The 20,543-nt window shown below is 52.3% G+C and overlaps 1 protein-coding gene across 2 annotated transcripts in view; it reads left to right on the plus strand.

Annotated features, from left to right (window-relative positions):
* The window catches only part of LOC116950443 (adipolin-like), a 30,745-nt gene that overhangs the window by 1,454 nt on the left and 8,748 nt on the right, over window positions 1-20,543 (plus strand). The window contains exons 1-4 of one of the 2 annotated variants that reach the window (XM_032968187.2): window positions 1-311; window positions 10,898-11,023; window positions 13,169-13,280; window positions 15,164-15,387. The exon at window positions 1-311 is cut by the window's left edge and continues 1,454 nt beyond it. In XM_032968187.2, coding sequence (XP_032824078.1) covers window positions 60-311; window positions 10,898-11,023; window positions 13,169-13,280; window positions 15,164-15,387 — 714 coding nt within the window. In that variant the 5' untranslated portion in view covers window positions 1-59. The remainder of the gene's footprint in view (window positions 312-10,897; window positions 11,024-13,168; window positions 13,281-15,163; window positions 15,388-20,543) is intronic. The other variant, XM_032968188.2, reaches the window with a different exon arrangement.

The following is a 20,543-nucleotide window of genomic DNA, read 5'->3' on the forward strand; positions in this document are numbered from 1 at the left end:
CATCGCCGCTGGAGCGCTCTGAAAAGCGAGATAGAGAGGGCTGTGTGGTGTTGGTCGTGATGGCGATGTGGTCGCGACTCGAGCTGCTACTGCCCCTGGTAATGTTGGTGGCGCTTCTACTGCTTGGAGAGACGACCCTGGTGGTGGTGGAGGCGAGGCGTGGTGGTGGTGGCGGTGGAGGCGCGGGGGGACGGAGGAATGGGGGGTTAAGGCCTGCAGCAGCAGCAGGCGATAGAGGCTTCAGGACTTCTGAGGATGTGAACCAGCAGCACACCGAGGCCCTGAACGCGACGGGACCCAACAGCGAGGAGGTGAGGCTTACGATTCTTTTGACCATTACAATATTTCCCCCCACGGATGTAATCCCTTAAGATCACGGGACATCTCGTCTGCACGGACCTCGGTTGCCACAATGACACGTTGCACAAGCTGAACGTCTAATGACTCGGACGATGTTGATGATGATGCTTCTGCTCCACTGCTGCTGCTGCATCAGAGTTCGCTTGGTGGCTAACTCGTGAAGGATATTTCCACTGCTCAGCATCAAACGTTACAGTAATAGTCCGGGGTTACATTTCCAATGAATATTGTCGATGTCGTTTGCAGACGGGAGTGGGCATGTGTATAATTAATAGCGAGGGGTATACATGATGTGGTGTGCCGGGCAATGAAAATTTTCCACGTCACAGATGATTGATTGTCTTCATTCCGCCTGCTCTTCGTGTCCGTTGGGGGCACCTAGGCCCATTGGTGAAGCAGTCTTCATTCCTATGGCGAGGGCAAGTCCATCCAGACCTCTCGGCACCATCACCAGTAGAACAGCAGTGCTGCTAATATGCAGATGCCCTTTAACCTAGAGAACCTGAGTCTCAAGACTCATTTCGAGGAGGGTCCTGCTACGCAGGGATGTGTGGCCATTGGTTCGTCTCTTGTGCGGTGAAACTGGAGAACCCGCAGGGCACATACTGGGGGGTGTCGCAGTTAAAGCACCGCACAGATAGATTCAATAATCCACTCTTTTACCATCACCTCGTGGCCACCTCCCATCCCAAGTTTACGACACCGCATACCAAGTTTTAAGTTTGTGTGACCGGGTGTTGAGAACTCAAACGACCAAGATGAGTTTCAGTTGCAAGTGACCCTGGGTTGTCACCAAAATAATTCAATATAAAAGTTGAGTGCAGTAATGAAGCACCTCCGATTAGCACGGATGGCTACGTACGGTGCGAAAGAAGTTCGCCATACGGTACGTACATACAAAACAGCAAATCGAAATCGGAACGAAGCAAACACAACCGCGTGACATCAATGCCATCACATCGCATATCCAAGTCCTGTACGAAAGCAGTCTCAGCCCCGCTTTGCTTCCGAGATTAGATGAGACCGGGTAGCATTGAAGGGTGACGTGGTCATAAGCCGAGATTGTCATATCCGTGTGCGGAAATTCCACTTTGTTATGGCAGGGGCACAGTCCGTATGCTTCGGGCAACTTGTTCACCTCCCACAAAGTGGCGAGTCGGAACAATACATTCCCTTTCGTTTATTTCTGGGAAGGCTCGTTGAAAATTCAATGCCTCTTTGTTCAAGAGGGTCCTGCGTTGTTGTCTGTGGCTCGTTTCTCTTCCATGGGAGCGTTCTGCCGCGTTTCTTAATCCTCGCCGCGTAGACAGAGGGGGGGGGGAGGCTTCGGGCAATAAAGACAGCGGGTTAAGTTAAACTATAAACAACCACCCTGGCGTCTTCTGTCTCACAGACGGGAGACTGTGTGCGGCAGTTTTGCTCTTCAAGAAATTGCCGCGCATCGCCCCCCCCCCCCCCAGCCGTGATTCTGTGAGTTGGAGCCATCGGTTAGCCGACAATTGGCTCCACTGGTGAGTGGCAATTTAGTCAAAACCCAGAAATGTTCAAGTGTTCTAATTATGAAAGCGTTAAAGTCCAGGTCCGTAGCACCAGTAGGCTGCAAGGTGGTCAGGAGATGACAGTACAGCACTAGATATTCTTGAATCCATCTGTGCGGCGCTCTCCTTGTGTACGCTGTTGAATTTTCTCTGGGTACTCTGATTTCCTGCAACGTGAAGCTGAACACTGACCAATGAAAGTGACCAAACGTCTCAGGGCAGGACCCTCTCGAAAAGGTCTTCAGGCTCAGTGAGGCTTTTCTGGGTAACTAAAGGACATTGTTGTGTTCATTGCGTATTTATTTATTCCAAATATAAAGATCACAATCTAGATTTGAAGTTTTCGTGACTGCAGGGATCCATACTCTTTGGTTCTTTCGGTAAAGTCACGTAGTAGGTATAAAATTAAATAAATGTATTTTCAACATTAATTTATTTTATACCTACGTGACTTTACCGAAAGAACCAACGAGTATGTACAGGTATAAAGAGCACAATTCGGGTTTGTTCCACGAACATGGACATTTCTGAATGTCTTGTTAAAAATGATTTTCTCTGATATCATCTAACAATTCAACATCGCTTTTTCTTTGCCAGTGTACACGTGTCTGGGACGATAGATAACGTGACATGTGTCCATTGGGTTTCTACTGTGGCAGCAAGGAGCTTGTGTCTGAGTACTGTGAGTGCTGTGTGTCATGAGTGCTGTGTCAATCCAGCCCGTGCGAATCACGGGGGTTATTGTAACTCGTCTACACTTGACCACGCTGGTCGGCGCGGGTTATGTGTAGGCGGGCAGCACACGAGTACAGCACAACATTGCATTTGGCTGAACTGCCCTCTGTATCCCGTGAAGTATTTCGCAGCAAACTCTTGATTGTTTTGCTTATGCATGGTGGTCTCCCATCTATGCACTATCCAGGCTTAAACCTGCTTGGCTTCTCAGCTCCGATGGGTGGTTTCGCCACCGGCGGCATTCGTGAACGTCGGGCAGAAAATCTGTATGCACTCGGCACACCACGTCCAGTATACCTCTCGGCACCACGGAGACACGACCGGTGACCTGGGAAGAGAATATCGCATGAGAAATTAAGCCCGCTCAACACCATCTCGAGAGAGCAGCAGCATGGTCAGATAAGAGGTGAATTCCTGAGGCTGAAAGCGAAGGTGAAAGGTGGAAACGTAGACTGCGTCCTTGATCAAATATGTTAATAACTCGAAACGCTGCGCCGCCACCGCCTCACAGCGTTCACTCCTCGCTCTCCAAGAGCGAGAGAGAGAGGACGACTCGGAGGCTCGAGGAGGAACCGCAGACGAATGGGCAAGGCAGCAGCAGCCACGCGGTGAGCCGATGCCAACAATTGCCCAAGCTCTGTGCTTCTCGATATATTGAGATGTCTTCAACCAATTGAAGAGCGTTGAGCACCTCGTATTTCCAGGCAGTCTCCCATCCAGTCCCTATCCTGGTTCAAGCCTACTCAGCTTTCAAGATCTGACGAGGTCCAGGCCCATTTAGGTTGCTTCGGTCAGAACATGTACTTATGAATTACTATCGATCACAGCAGAAGCCCCAAAGGCCCAGAACACAACGCGGCCAGCAACAAGCAGCACATTGAAAGTTGTAAGGGCTGAGAGTTGACACGTGCCTTAAGTTGAGCGTGGTTGTTGTTACAAGAGTTCGCGTGAACGGAGACAAGAGTCGGTGGGGTTTGTTTACGTGCACCGTGCGTCTTAGACTGACATTGCAGGGATCGGCCTGCATGCTTTGAGACCGAATTGGCGAAATAAGAAAAAAATGAGAGAGAACGTTACACTTGACATTCAGACCACCGGCTCATGAATGGCAGCGGGCAGATGCGTCGCCAGATAGCGCTGATCAGAACATTTTCAACGCGAGTTTCAGTTTGGTTTTCTTTTTATTTGTTTCTCAAACATTCCGCTCCCAAGTGCCTCGGCAGTCTCGCGGCCTGCCACCAACTCGCCCGAATGTGCCCGGTCGTGTCAAGCTCTTGGAAGCTCAGCAAGTACAAGACACCACTCACCCAAACACAAACAAATGAAACTAAACCATCACAATCCTACCAGGCAAATCCCACTGAGGTATCAACTTATTTTTCAGAAGCGACTCTGGCCCCAAATGATAGCTCAACAAAGTGGCTTATCACGTGGAAATGTCTCGCAGCAGCAACACAATCGAGGCGTCTGGGAGTGCGCGATGTCACAAACACAAAACCGCTGTCACTCGCGGTCGGTTGGGAGAAGTGGGGGGCCCGAGATGGCCACAGGTTCCACTCCCTACCGGTGTTGCTGGCTGTCGGCTCCGGCGGGAATCGAATTCGGGGATTGGTGGATCACGGTCGGGGTGGAAGGGTTTTTTTTTTATCACGGTTGCTGGGAACAGGCCCACAGTGTCCAACGGCCAGCAACAAACGGCACGATTTAAGATGTAGTAGGAAAGCTTTTACACGTTTCTTGAACTGAGCAAGGTCCTTGTAAGAGCAGGGGTAAAAAGACGACAATGACGGGAGAAGAATCCCAAAGTAGAGCAGTGTGGTGAGTGGGTGAGTGTGTTGTTGTGACGTGCAGTGTGGTGAGTGGGTGTGTTGTTGTGACGTGCAGTGTGGTGAGTGGGTGAGTTGTTGTTGTGACCTGCAGTGTGGTGAGTGGGTGTGTTGTTGTGACGTGCAGTGTGGTGAGTGGGTGAGTGTGTTGTTGTGACCTGCAGTGTGGTGAGTGGGTGAGTGTGTTGTTGTGACCTGCAGTGTGGTGAGTGGGTGAGTGTGTTGTTGTGACCTGCAGTGTGGTGAGTGGGTGAGTGTGTTGCTGTGACCTGCAGTGTGGTGAGTGGGTGAGTGTGTTGTTGTGACGTGCAGTGTGGTGAGTGGGTGAGTGTGTTGTTGTGACCTACAGTGTGGTGAGTGAGTGTGTTGTTGTGACCTGCAGTGTGGTGAGTGGGTGAGTGTGTTGTTGTGACCTGCAGTGTGGTGAGTGGGTGAGTGTGTTGTTGTGACCTGCAGTGTGGTGAGTGGGTGAGTGTGTTGCTGTGACCTGCAGTGTGGTGAGTGTGTTGTTGTGACGTGCAGTGTGGTGAGTGGGTGAGTGTGTTGTTGTGACCTGCAGTGTGGTGAGTGGGTGAGTGTGTTGTTGTGACCTGCAGTGTGGTGGCAGAACGCACTGTGGATGAGATGGAACAGGCACTCTGGTAGACCGAGTTCTCAACATGGGTGGAGGGATCCATGGGTGAAATTCATGAAATCAGTGACAATGGTAACACTAGCGATAGAAGAGTGATGAGGAGGCGACTGGTCACTGGAGAGCGACTGACCGATGTGAATTGGAGTGCTGGCCTCTCACTGGCCTCTCACTGGCCTCTCACTGGCCTCTCACTGGCCTGTCACTGGCCTCTCACTGGCCTGTCACTGGCCTCTCACTGGCCTCTCACTGAACCTCTCACTGGCCTGTCACTGGCCTCTCACTGGCCTGTCACTGGCCTCTCACTGGCCTCTCACTGGCCTGTCACTGGCCTCTCACTGGCCTCTCACTGGCCTGTCACTGAACCTCTCACTGGCCTCTCACTGGCCTCTCACTGGCCTGTCACTTCCTCTCACTGGCCTGTCACTGGCCTCTCACTGGCCTCTCACTGGCCTGTCACTGAACCTCTCACTGGCCTCTCACTGGCCTCACACTGGCCTGTCACTGAACCTCTCACTGGCCTCTCACTGGCCTGTCACTGAACCTCTCACTAGCCTGTCACTGGCCTCTCACTGGCCTCTCACTGGCCTGTCACTGGCCTCTCACTGGCCTCTCACTGGCCTCTCACTGGCCTGTCACTGGCCTCTCACTGGCCTCTCACTGGCCTGTCACTTCCTCTCACTGGCCTGTCACTGGCCTCTCATTGGCCTGTCACTTCCTCTCACTGGCCTCTCACTGGCCTGTCACTGGCCTCTCACTGGCCTGTCACTTCCTCTCACTGGCCTCTCACTGGCCTGTCACTGGCCTCTCACTGGCCTGTCACTGGCCTGTCACTGGCCTCTCACTGGCCTCTCACTGGCCTGTCACTGGCCTCTCACTGGCCATAGCGGTGGTGGCTGTGGAGGTTTCAGTGGCGGCGACGGTGGTGAAAGTTGCCTTTGTGGCAGTCGGGGTTGCGGCGGTGGTGGTGGTGGTTGTTGGTGGTGGAGGTTGTTGTTGGTGGTGGTGGTGGCCTACCCTGAGCTCCAACGGCGACCGTGTCTGCTCGTGTAGACACGGCGGCGGCGGTGTTTATCAGACGCACACGCAATTAGTGCTGCCATGCAGCATTTAATGGACCCCAGACAATCTCTATACATGGGCTTGCATTGCTCGTTTGTATGCCAATTATGCCGGTCTGCTGGTATGCGGTGTATGTAGTTGTCCGTACGTGCGCGCACGCACGAACGCACGCACACGCGCGCGTGTTCAGCGACGTGTGCTTGTTGAATGCAGGAGTACTGAGTGGTGTATTTGGTGGTGTATTTGGTGTTGTCTGCGTGTGTGCTGCGTTGTTCAGGAGGAGTCGGGAGCGGTTAGCGCGCCGCACTAAGAGTTCGATTCCTGCCCACGGCCAACACCGCTGACGGTTATCTGAACCGGTCCTGGGTCTTCCCTAGATCGACTCAGCCTCAAATGAGTACCTGGTGCGGTATGCAAACATCGCCACTGGGGACACAAAGGTGGCTGGGCGTGCGTAGTGTTGGCCACCCACCTCCTCGTGAGGCTTCATAGGTGCTCGCTAACAGAACTTGCCCCAACAGTCTGTTCAGGCTATATGGGGGACCTTTGTCTTTTTGTGCAAAACTAATCGTTAAGGAGCGTTAAAAAAGCTACGGTAATACGCGAGAACATTGATTTCCAGTACAAAACCCCCAGTTTGTAGTAAAATGTAAAAAGATAAAGGCGCATCCCTGCAATTTCCAGCTCGTACCACTGCTGGCAGAAGGGCCTCCACTCGAAAGAGGAAATCTTGGCCTAATCTTCCATAGTGGTCAGATGGCTTGGAAGAGGTGGAAGTACGCACCCACGCTTTTCCCCACCGCTCGCCATCCCTCGTCTACCCATTCATCACAAACCTGTGCTGTTGTTTCAGTCGGACATCTCTATAGCGTGAACAATGAAACCATGTTAATTTTCAATCATCACCGTTGGCCGCGATTTATTTACTGCGAGATTAAGGCCTCCCCAAGCCGTTCACCATCTGTCATGGGGACACGACGCAGCCATTCGCGTAGTTCCTGAACGTGAGCCGATTTCCACGGCTCCATCTCTGTGGTGGACGCGCCCTTGGGCTATGCCCATTGGCCGCTACGCACACGCGGTCAATCCCGAGTCGCTCGCACAACCGAGTCCTGGCCCCCGGCTCTCTGCTCTGAAGAGGGTGCCCACCACTGCCTGAGAAACATCTACCCATTGCGCTCGCAGACGGACGCGGCGAGCAGGGCTTTTGACTGCCGCTCGAGGGCCCGTTAGCCCGAACCAACGCAAGCAGCGGCACCCAGCTCACGGGCCCCACGGGGGCCGTGCACCAGCGCCGCTCTGCCGTCTGTGCGTGAACGGCGCGTACCAGGCCGCTGCGCTCACAACACTGCATGGCATTCATCCCGCGGGCCCGAACGGAAAGGCTCTCGCGCAGGTAGGCAGGTGCCAGAACCCACCCGCGCCCATTTATGGGGCACGCACGCGGGTGTGTGTGTGCAAGGCGCATGTAAGAGAGCCAGCTACTCCCAGCCGCTCTCTGCTAGAGTTATTGTGGGCATTTGGCACTACCCGCCGACACCGTAAATTCGATCTAATATTTATTTGTGGCCACGGTGGTTCTAATGGGGCCCGGCATCGGCGCCTTTACTTATTTCGGTCGCGGTAACGGAGCTCGGCGCGTTCTTGCGTAACCGCGATCGCCGGCCCCATCTGGCCGATCGGCCAAATAAGGCTCAAGGAGTGAAACGATAAATTAAAGGAACCTGGTGAAATAATAATAAAAATTCTAGAATTCCCGCCGTGTGTTATTTCACCCACTTGGCAGAGGCAATGCCGCACAGCGGTGCGGGGAGTGTGGGGCTGAAAGGCCCGAAACGGAGTCTTAATCTGCGCCCGTTACGTAACCGGACACGCCGCTCGTGCCGGGCGCCAGGCCGGCCGTTAGTCGCGGGCCAGCGGGAGCGCCACCCCGATCGCGACGGGGACCCGGCCCGCAGAGATCCGGCGTGCCGCGCCCACGCCATCCGCTGCCCGTGGTGGGGAGGAGGGATGGGAGAAGGGTGAACACCGATGAAGAGGACGGAACAAAAGCTGGGGAGTGCGCAAAGAAGCGCGCTGAGATTCGTGCTGGGAATGGCATTGAGAGACGCAAAGAGGAACGCGAGGATTTGAGAACTCGTGCGGGTCCGTCCGGTAGACCGAGGCACCAGCGTGTGATGAAGCTCATGGGAACGGGAGCCGTGGCGGTGATCGCGTGGCCTCGGTGGTCGTGTCGCTGGCTGACACTTTGTACGCGTCTCACGTTTGAATTCCAGTTTCTTGGTCTCCTGCCCGAATAGATAACCGCTCAAAACCTACTCGTCTTGTGCCCGTGGATTCCTTCCACTGGTTAAATAAATCATTACCTAACTGCCTGTCTCGCTCCGACTGCAGAAATCGGTCTAAATCATTCTCGTCCGTCACCGCGCTGGACGGCGAGCGGGTAACCCACAGACTTTCATAAAAGAATAAACGAGCCTTCTGAATGTGCCGACGGCACGATGTCATCGGCAGAGCCACGAAAATCGATTCACTGGAGAGGAAAAACACAAAAAAAACTTGGCGCTGGTCTCTGCACCATCTTGCTCGCTCACTCGCTCGCTCCCCCAGGGCCAATGCTTTCATTGCCCCCCCCCCCGCCCCCCTTAAGTGTCCATCCAGCCCGCCGCCAAAAAGCACACAACTCAACAAAAACTGGCAATGTAAGCGGCCGGTGCCGGCGCGATGACGCGGCCGTCGTGTTTTACTGCGCGCGCCGTCAAGCCTGAGAGTGTGGTCGCTCGATTGAGCCGTTTGGTGCGCCCGTTGTTTTAGTCGCCCGCTCGCCGCCAAATTGGCCCCGCGATGCGACGACTGCCGACTCCTTGGCGGCCTTGGGATCCGATCGACGCAACCCGGCCGTGCGAGACGCCAAGAATGCTGTATAGCGGCGCTGGCAGCCTCCGTCCCTCGTGGAGGGGATAATTAAACATTGACTTGAACGTCTGCTCATGTACAGCACATTAACAATAGTTTACAATATTTTCAATGCCATCATTTGCACAGTTTTCGTTCACTCGATGTGACAGAATGATTCGGAGGGATGGGGAACCACAGACAGGCGGGAAGGCAGCCAAAACCGGCGCCAATAATTGCCCAAGCTCTTTGATCCTATATTGGAATGTTTGGCCAACTCCATTAAACAATTTTATTCATAAATGGTTATGAGGGATGATGGCCGGTGGTCGAGACTGGTGATGGAACGGCAGCAAGAAGAGGGAATGCGCGCGGACCCGGGAGGAACCACTACCAAGCGCGGAGATGGAGCGCGGGATCAGCTTATGTGCAGGAGTGGTGGGGATTGTGGCATTGCAATGCCGTGACGGGTGATCGCAGAACTGTATAGAGTGACCTGCATCCAGCAGTGGACGGATCGTGTCTCATGGCGATGATTAATGAGCACTCGCAAAACATCGAGTGGGTGGTGGAACTTTGAACTTGCCGAACTTGGGATGCCGTGTTTCTGAGGTTCTGCCGGTGTTAGTAACAGGATGGACCATTCCTCTTGGCCCACGATTGCCTCTGATTGGTCGCGCACGCCGCTCTTGAAAGGTGTCGCGGTGGTGCAGACCGGCGAGTCCACCCGCCATTCCTGGCCAGGAACACCGCATTGTCAAATCATTCGTTTAAAATAAAAGTGGTTAAGCGGGGGAATCAAAATAAAATATGTAAATATTTGTGTGGATTGCTCTAGGCTTCGTTTTAGAGGAGGTAAAGTTGCAGCCCTGCAATTGCTTGCGTGTGCCACTGCTGGGTGAACCGCCTCCAGCCGAGAGAGGCCTTCGCAGAGACAGTATTTGGTACCCACCACGCATTATCTCGACCACACGGGGCCTCGCCGGCCGACTTAACTTTGGTCGACTGTCTTTGGTGAACGCCGTTCATACCGCTGGGTGGACAGAGGCGGTGGGGAGGCGATTCAAGAAGCTCGCGCCGTTGTTTCAACTGCCTCGCCCGAAGGTGGAAATCCAACCAGGTGCGGTGTGCCGCTAATTGTTACTCCCCGGCAGCCGTCATCGGTCTGGTGGTCACCACCCGGGCTGGTGACCACCAGGAAGACCTCAAGCCAGATGTGGTTTTGACGAGACTCTTGAGAGTGGTCCTTGAAGGATGCATTGCCTGCAACATTTGTCGCAAGGTCTTTCAGGAGCAAGTGATGGCGAGGTGTGGTGGTGGTAGCAGCAGCGGCGTTGGCCATGTGACCACACGGGCATTATTTAAATCATCACAATGATCGTTATTCCCAGGGAAAGCCTCGCCGAAGCTCATGGCGTTTGTTAAGAGGGCCTTTGTGATTGGCATATTTTTCCATTAATTAGTGCAGGGCTTTTGGGAGCAAACCCAAGCACATGTCAACCTTTGCTTAGTGGGGAGGGTCGCTCCCTCTTCTCTGCTGCCGTCATTGTCTGGAACTCCTTTCCCACAGCCGTCTGCGCTGTCGACTCCTTTGCCGTGCTGTTGAAGTCCAGGCTCAAGACACTTCCTCCTCTTCTCAGCCTGTGACTGAGCGCCTCTCTATAAAATATTCCCCCTAGTACGTCGCCTTGACAAGTGGCCGCATTTAGTCGCTACACAAATCCACAACGTAATGTATTGTACATGATCGCACGAAAACCTGTGGCCTTTGCTGAGAGACCCACAGACTCAGCATTGCGTAACTGTAGTATCTTTCCCCTTGCACCCCGTCCCACTCCGCCCACCCCAAGGTGTCGGACTCACGAGAGAACGTGCGAATCGATCCACACGGGACGTGGATCTCGTTCATCCAGCACTCGCACGAGGGCGCCAACAAGGAGCGCAAGAAAGATGACAAGAGGCGCAGTCGCCTGCTGGTAAGGCCCCCCCCCCCCGCGCCCGCCCCCAGTCACGTCGTGAGACAAAGTGTCCGTGTGGAAATGTCACAGTTAACTGTGGCGCATCGACTCCACGTGTAGGAGAATGGCCCGCAGAAGCAGACATCGCAGAAGTGCTTCTGAAGGTCCCTTCCGAGGCATCTCCCACATGTCCTGCTGTAGATTATTTTTCTCGCATCGGCAGTCATCCCGATACCTTTGTTTAATTCTCGGAGCTGAACTTTTGCCAAAGTAACGGAAGAGGCGCATTTAAAACGATGCGTTTAACTTGTGCAGTCGTTGGTGAGTGGGCTGAGACCGCCAGAGCAGTAAACTTGAGAAGCCGGTGAGAATCACAGCCGGCTGAAGCCCAGATTTAAATCCAGGATCTCGGCAAATTCTGGCTCGGATGGATTTATGACTGTGTATCGATTTGGCTCTCAACTAAAATAACAAACTTGTGGGATGATACGTTGCAAGACGAATGGCGTGAGTCTTGACTTGAGAAGGGTGGGACAGGAACAGGGTGGCTCTCTGCTTTTTGACCTGATGATGTCACTGCTGATTCCCAACGGAACACTATGCAAGTCCTGGTCTCCAGATGTTCGCTAAGCCACAAACATAATACTGATAAGCCAGTAAAGTAGTGCGTTTAAACACTCCATTTCAAGAGAGCCCTGCGTTGAGATGTTTGGCCTATTTTTTTTTAAGAACGTGTTTGCGTACGGGGGAGGATTTTACTTCACATGGCTGGGGCGTCAAACAAAAATTGGCAGGTAGTTGAGAACATTGAAAAAGGGCGACGTGATTTGTGTTCAGGAAATCGTGGCTGTTTTCATTGCAGTCCGAATGACGTAAAGTGGATGTGATATATTTAATACGCATCAACAATTGTGACAGAGTAACTTGTGAATTCTGATGACCTTATAAAAGGGCTAGGCAACTGGAATTTGGCACTAATATACTCACGTCTTTCCTAAAAACTACAAACATTCAAAAAGCCATACTGTAGCTTGGACTTGGGCCCCCCCAAAATTTCAGGTCTTGAGTAGAAACTCACTAAGTGGAAAGAGGTCCCAAGTTCGCTCGTTTGAGAAAATGCTGCTGGTTCGTACTCGCTGTGAGAGCCGAAAGGCTGATGGACTTAACTTTGTTTATCATTTAAATCCTGCATCCTATTTATCATGTATGGCTGAAAGTAAAAAGTATTAAAACTATTTAGATCAGTGTATTGAGCCAACAGCTGGCGATTGTGGAGGCCGTGTAGAGCAGCCGCTCCATTCCTCCATCGACCGATCCTTTTTGGAAGCGCTAAACGGACGTGTATCGTTGGGGAGATTCACCGAGTGGTGGCGTTCGTGATTTAGCATCGCGTGTACGCTCATCCTCCCGGGGGCCATCTGTTCACGATCGCTCGCTCGGCAATACATTCGCACGGCAGCGAGATGAGAGCCTGATTAGAAACGGCCCTAGTTTCTGGCGAGGTGGCAGCGCGTAGCCAGGAGGAGAGTCTCTGTGCCTGTCCCCTCCCGCAAGAGACTCGCGTTTCATGGGAGTGTTTTGTTCAAACGTCGCGTTGTCGTTTGTTGTCAAAACCCGTAAATGTCGAGAAAAAAACTATCCGAACGGAAAATATGGCTCAAGTCCCCCCCCGAAATCCACAAGTTTCCAACAACAACACAGACACTTGCATTGTGAACAAAAAAACCACCAGAATTTCCAGGAAGAGCACCATAATGCACTTCTTCGTGAAATGCCAATCGGTTCTTCGCATATCCCCAAGAACCTTCGTTTGACGCTCGTCGAGTATCTGTGTGCCGCAAACGGCAGCAGTAGGCATGGGTGCTTTTGTGTTGGTGGTGCATTACGCGGAAATGTGTTTTTGCGTGATGTGTAATTGTACGCGTGCGTTGTGGACTTGCGTACATTTGAGTCGTGTTGTGCATGTGTGACTTCCTGTCAGCGAGCATTTTGACACTCCACGTGACTTCAAAGTGCACCTAGCCTGGCAAAAATGCTGTGGTCAGGTCACCGCCACTTAGTGGGCGACGGCGTTTGTTGCCGCTGTTGTTGTTGTTGCTGTGCCCGCGTGCATGGGCGAGTGTAAACACGCGTCCGTATGTTTGCGCGCGCGTCTTCCTACAGCCGGGCCCCCCCGGCCCCCCTGGACCCCCGGGCCCCCCAGGACCTCCTGGCCCCCCCGGAGCCAGAATCACAAAGGACGCTCTGATAAAGGAGTTCAAGGATATGGTGAAAGGTAGGCCATGTCTGCCACATCGGTGGCGAGCGATATCCGGAACGGCCCTGCGCTGTCGAGCGTGGTGAAGTATGGTTAAACACCCCCCCCCCCCCCCTCCCATGGCCGACACAACATTCAGGAAACTATAAACTGTGTAGTTATGAAACGAGGAACAATAATAAGTTAATATAAAACGGAGTAACCGAGATGGTGAAATAAATTGCATTGTAATTGAACGAGAAAGTTCAGGTGTACACAGAGTACTGTGCCCAACAAACACCATCACGGTGCAATTTAACGGTGCTTTTAAATGGGTATTTTTACATTTTACTCACGTTTCCATTCGGGTTATTTATTTATTTATTTACATATAGTTGTGTTTATTTGTTTGCACTGTTTGTGGGAATGGTTTACAAGCTAGCCCTGTACAACATCTGGAGGTCCTCTTGTAGTTCAGGCACCACGGTGGCTAGGAGATGTTAACTACCTCGCCTGGTATACATAGGAGGTCATGGGTTCGATCCAGACCCTGATGCCTGTATATTTGAAGTTTGTATGGTCTCCCCGTGGTGGCGTGGATTTTTCTCCGGGTCCGCCAGTTTTTCCCTCCACATTTAGAATCAACATGTGTTTTAGAGTCTTTAGCTGCTATACATTGCCACACGATAAGCCACTTCGTTGAGCTGTCATTTGTGGCCAAGCCGCTTCTGAAAAAGAGCTACATAGCTCAGTGGGCCTCACCTGGTAAATGAAAAAAATCATTTAATATTTTTTAATATAGCATTTTTGTCTGAGGCTTTATACATCCAAATTATAATTTATCATTGTTTACGAATTGTTCCATTCCCCTTGTCAATCACCGTGTGTTTTCTAATCCATCTCTATCATAGCAGGCTGTAGAACACTCTTCCACGTGAAACCAGCATCTCTAAGTCTGTGAACATTTCTTGAATGAAACCTATTTATACGCTTCCACTTACTAAACCTTCAGTTAATTTAGTAAATGGGTTCTGAAAATGTATTTATATAATTAGTTGTATGCTGAGTGTCTGCTGCTGTATCCTGTTCAGCGCTTTGAGATCCTTGATGAAAAGCAGTATATTAATCTAATTATGATTTTAGCAGGTAGTCGGCACCGATTGAAAAGCTCTCTTCTCTCGGCACATTGCTGCGTTGCTGTGGGCGGCGAGGCCTCAGTGGTGGCCCAGTGGCGGTGCGCTTGCCTCCGCTCACTGCAGATGCTCGCAATCCCAATCTGGGGTCTGCCCCGATTGACGCCGCCGTTGTGATGTTCGCCGTGCTTGTGCTGCGCACCGTCCGCTTCACTCAGTGGATTTCAAAGATCGCGCGACGTCATTCGCAAGAGCAGGCCGTTGTGTGCTGGCGTTGGGGGGTCTACATTTACAGCGCAAAATACTCTCGTAAACGAAGACGCATCCTCGTCTCGCGCTCTCTGGTTCAACGAAATAAAAAGTAACTTTTCCCCTGCTGGATTCCTGTCTTCCTGTTCTGTTCCCGCAACGAATCTCCTAAGCTATGAATCAAACTTGGAGAGTGCGCAGAGCAGCACGGAGAGGCGCACGGGTGGAATTAGGCTGGCAGTGACGTGAGAAACGTGGATTTGAGATCAAACGAAAGCTAAATACACCGTCGGCCGTCAATAAAAACTGAGCGGGCTCGAGCAGGACACTTCGCTAGACGAGGCTCTGGCCGGGGGTCAAGACGAATGTCAAGAGTGGCAGCCAGCAGATGTAGCAATGGATAGCTCTTGACCAACGACGATGACCACCGCCACCGCCACCACGACGACGACTCACGCGCGCGGTAGCAACGCGCCGATCCTGTAACGCGTCGTTTACTTTCCGCCTTGTCCGTCGCCGCGTCTCTCTTTGCCTCTGGAGCAGACGCAGCGGAGCGCCGTGTGGCGGCGCTGCTCCTGCAGTCGCGGGCCGCCCTCCCCGGAGAGCAGCGAGGACCCGAGCAGCGGCGGCCGCCCCCGGCCACGCAGGCGGCGGTGCTGCCGCCCGATCTCCCGCGGTCCCTCGAGGAGGCGTTCCACTGCAAGCTGGGGAGCAACGCCACGGTTGAGCGACGCTCCTCCGCCGAGCTCAGGGGCTTCCTCGCGGTGAGCGCCGACTCGCTCTCGGCACGGATCTCGCGCTCCTCGCGGCGCCGGGCCGGGTTGATATAAAAAAAAACTACGAAACTTCTTGGGAGGCTCAGCCGTGCCGCGCACGGTGAGCAGGCAGCCCCGCCCACGTTCACGTGGCCACACCTCCAGCGGCCTCCTCGTTGACCCCCGCACCTGCTGCTGCTCGCAGGGCCCTGCCCACTCTCCCCCGCCGCCACGGCACGAGCGGGGCTCTGTGCGCTCGTACTCAGAGCTGTACCTGTGCTGCGTTATATTCCCTCTAGCCAGGGGAGCGATACGGAACGCAGGTTGCCCTCGCTCTACGCGCGCTCGGTTTGTGCGATTTTGCGAATATGCGGCTAACCTATTTCTTGGCTCAACGCGGTATGAATTCACTCTGCATGCGGCTCTGCGGTTGGGCGTGGGACATTGCGTGCGTACCGTGTGAGTACTCTGTGCGTACTGTGCCCGCTACTCCACAGGCAGCTGTCTTGTGGCACGGTTTCGCTTTGTGTACCCCTTTATTAGACCACATCTACTACCACCACACAGAGTGTGGGAAGCCTGCGTGTGTACACGCTGGCTATAAGTATACGTTAGAAACCTTCGGCCAAATCAGATCTAATAGCAAATGCATGTTGAATTACGTAGAAAGTAAAAATGAACCGCACGGGATGCGTGGCCACCACGCACAGCAGGTTGTTATAGGTTACTGGGGCTACGCGGTGGGGCAGCGGAGGGCAGCGGAGGGCAGCTGAGTCTCCATGCCCACGCTGCCCACCGTTCACCAGCCCGCGCGATTCCGGGCGTGCGGGAAGTGTTCTCGGCCGCCCACCTCAAGGGAGTGCGATGGGCGTGCGGAGGCCTCCATCCGGCAGCGGGGCGACGAGGGGGCTGGGGGCGTCGTGCCGTGACTATAAATCGGGTGGCTTAGCACGGGGGGGCACCGGGAAGGGGGGACACTGCGCACGCCTCTGACTCACGGCGCTGCTTGCCCGCGACTGTTCCTCACCGCTGATCCCATAATCCCGCTCTTCACGTCGCTGGGGATGAAAGCGGTGTCCTGGTGGGTTTTCATTGCGACCTGTCGGCTCCCCTCCGTCCACGGGGGCGGCGGGCAACGTTAAACACTCCCCCCCCCGCTCTGCCGCCCCCTCCCCACACACCCCCACCCCTCACCCCCTACCACCCCCTCAGCGCTCCATACTTTGCACAATCAAGGGTAACTCTTTTAACATCATAATATTGGCGAACGATGGTATCGCGCTAATACACAATGGCGCCTTTGTGTTTGATCGTACGTTGATCGCGATATTAAGATGACGTGCGGTGGTGTAAGCACAGCAGCTCCCTATGAACCCTGCTCGATGATGAATGCTGATTAATCACCGAGATTGCCACACGGAATGCCAGTGCCGATCTAATGAAATCCTATGATTTGCTTGAGATATTCGCTGATAAATGAACTTTCTCGGTAAGATGGGGATCAATAATTACCTTACATAGACACGCACATTCATGGTACATCCTATATAATACTAATAATAGTAATGTACAGGCTTTTGTCAGTCCTCTGCTGGATGAAAACTACCACCACAGTGTCGGTCAAACTCAGGTCACCAGGTTGCATGTATGTTAAACTTCTTTCGCACCGTACGTAACCAACCGCGCTAAGCGGAGGTGCGGGGGAAGGACAACAAACTAAAAAATAAGTTCTAAAGAAACGAGTTTTAAATGTAGATGATTGAAAAGAGCGCAGGTTCACAGTGCAGCGTGCTAGCCACTGGGTCATCGCTCCACACGCGTACTTTTCACAGCGCACACGCGCGCACTCTGATTAATTCAGGGCTTACTTTGTTACTCCTGCGATTCTTTTTTCTCTGCATTCCTTGCCCAGACAAGCTGAGTTTTTTTTTTCATCAAGCGGAGAAATGAGCTCCCGGCTTAATTCTACCGTCAAAGGCCACACGGCTCTCTGGAGGGCGCAGCGCTCGCTCCGCTCAACGGGGCTCACGAGCGACGCGCTCGGCTCCTGGGGACCGCTCGAGCGACGTTTGAAACGGAGTGGGGAAAAACCAGCGACGAGGACGGAGAAGCGTTTCTCAGATACATTCCGGGATCATTCCGCCAAAGGCCGCTCGCGGCGGCGTTGTCGCTCTGCGTCCTGCCGTTCGCCTGCAACGCGGTCGTGCTCGCGAGCTTCGGTTGGATTTACATTTCCAGTGCCGCCGCGTGCGTTTCTCCTGCCAGGATTAGCCGTGAGGGCTTGTCTGAATCACGACGAGGCGGCGCGTGGGCCTCTATTCTCGAGCCAGCGGTGGGCGAGCGACGTTTACCAGCGGCTCAATTCGTGGGTTTGCAAAAACGGCAGTGCCCCTGGCGGCACGGAGGACAGCCACAAGTCGGTGTCCCTTCGCGAAAACCATCGGTGGAATGGTGGGTGTCTGCATCGGCGACCCCGAGCCATTGGTGGACATTCCACGGTCCCATGGCAGGGGCCAGAAAACAATGGTGCAACGTGAAGTTTTGCCGAGGAACGTGTTCTTTGGTGCTACGAGGATCGGGGAATTTTTGCTGCCTTCCATCATCCAATTTAGTTTTCGAAAGTGCCGTGCAGCTCTTACATAGTTCCTTACTTTGATCCGAGTTTGCACTTTCGTAAACAGCCCTTGGTGTGCATTTTCCTGTTGCGGCCCAACAGCTACATCTTCAATCGTGTCGTAAACGTGTGAAGTGCGCCAGGAAGCACGGAGAGGCGCGTGCTGGGAATTGCGGCGAGAAACAGGAATAGTGGACTTTAGAACGTACGCAAGTTAGAGCCATCGATTGCATTGACGATTAAGGAAGGTAATTGGGCTCCGGTTAGGGCACATCATTGCTTTAATGGCATGACGGCCGGTGGATGAGACTGCTGGATGGATTGGCAGCCAAAGGAGAGTGCACGCCCGGAGATGGAGTGAGCAATGATATTGGTTCGCGTGCTGCAGTGAGACAGACGATCCGCAGCACGGGACCGTAAGAGGGATTTCGGTATCTTGGGGAGGCCTTCACCCAGTCGTGAATGGTCAACGGCTGATGCTAACGATAACTCGGACAGACCAGCCAGGCTGCGTTGGCCACACAGCACAGAGATTTGGCACCAAAGCATGTTTCGTGCTCAAATTAATTAAGCAATTGACACTTTTATACACGTTACATACACAAACCGCGCCTCTGCGTTCCCTTGCCACCACTCGCTGCTGAGGATCCAGTTCTCTTGCTATTCCCGTCGCCGCTCGCAAATCGAACGCCGCTCACGCCGGGGCCCTCCAGGGCCTCGGAGCTCTTCTCAGGGCGTGGCCCCTGTGACGAGTCTCTAGGGCAGCGCGTTGTGGGGGGAGCGGGGGCCTGAGGGGGTCCGAAAGGGGATGTTAGGGGGGGTCACGGAGAGGGAGCCTCTGCTGCTGCTGTTGGGGGGGGGGGCAGTGGGGGAGCTTTCGGGTGCTGACGTAATTTATCCCCCCCCCCCGACAATAACCAGAGAGCAGCTTAAGCGAGCATTAAATAAAGTGCGACTCTCTGTGTAAATACGTTGTCATTTCAAATATATGCGATGTGTATTGTACGAAATAAATAAATAATGTGTTCTTGCACGTTAAAGCCAACCCGGATTAATTGTGGAGATGCCTGGAGAGGCCTGCTCGCCAACTCGAGTTCAATTCCTGATCAGGATCAATGCCCGTCATAACAATCATCATCATCATCACTATAGTTATCAACATCATCATCACTATCCTTATCAACATCATCATCATCACTATCGTTTCAACATCATCATCACTATAGTTATCAACATCATCATCATCACTATCGTTATCACAATCATCATCATCGCTATAGTTATCAACATCATCATCACTATCGTTATCAACATCATCATCACTATAGTTATCAACATCATCATCACTATCGTTATCATCATCACTATCGTTATCATCATCATCACTATCGTTATCAACATCATCATCACTATCGTTATCAACATCATCGCTATACTATGGGACCTTTCTAACCAGTATCAAAATATAAGAAGAGGTTTTACCCTTTCTGGCAATAAAACAGTTTGTGTTAAGATGTTCAAACAGCAAACTGTAACTTTTGCAAGGAATCGTGTCTTTATGAACCACACTTCATACTTGTGGTGAACATGTAAACAAAATCGTGCTTTTGATAATCATTGCTTTCGTCATCACATCATCATCATCATCGGAACCATCACAGCTGTTATTTACAACACCGTCATCATCACCACGATCATCATCCTTGTCATGAGCCCAATCATTGATGTTTTAGTCTTCTTGTTCTTGGTGTTTATTGCCATTCTAACCAGAGCCCATTGAGAATCGAGTTTTGCCAAGGGTAGACATGAATGTTTAGTGCAGAATATTTCACGACAGGAATATGAACTAGAAATAAATAACAACACGAGGCAGAACGATTATTTGTCAATATAATACAAGTATAAGTGTGAAAGCAAAAACATTCCCGCTGTACATTTCAGACAATCGTCGTCGTCATCCACATCAGAAGCATCATTCCTTCAGGTTTAGTAATGTTCACGAAAACAAGTCCCTAAAGTAAGCACCGGGTGTTTGTCTTATTAAAACTCGGCTCCGCCATGGGAATGTGGAATTGCCACCGCTCGAGATGAATGGCTTCCGTTGGAGTTGGTTTCATAAAAATACCAAAACTTGTGATAAACATCCACGCGACAACCGGACAACCGCGATGGGGAGGAAGCGAATGAGCGTATTTAAAGAATGAATCATTTGCTAATGATTCATTCCTGCATGATATGTTTATCTCCCGGTTTGTGTCTTAAGACGAGGAGGAGGGTCGTGTGAGCTGTAAGCGGCGGCGATGCGGATGAATAATCTGTGTGTCTCTGTGTTTCATTTGTGCGAAATGCCAGGGGCAGTCGATGAGTTTTGGGAATGTGGTGTTGAAGGCTTGCGCTTCATTTTATATTAAAATAATGTTAAATCATGTCAAATTGTTTATATAATACTTCAATTAGTGCAGAGAGATGGGCGATTTATATTAAGCCGAAAGTTATGTTGGCAAGGATGGGTGTTATTGACAAAAGCCTTCAGATGTATTGTGTTGTGTAC

The sequence above is a fragment of the Petromyzon marinus genome, chromosome 39 (genome assembly GCF_048934315.1).
Source record: "Petromyzon marinus isolate PM22_M1 ecotype Great Lakes invasive population chromosome 39, UKy_Petmar_22M1.pri1.0, whole genome shotgun sequence".
In the NCBI taxonomy this organism is placed as follows: Eukaryota; Metazoa; Chordata; class Hyperoartia; order Petromyzontiformes; family Petromyzontidae; genus Petromyzon; species Petromyzon marinus.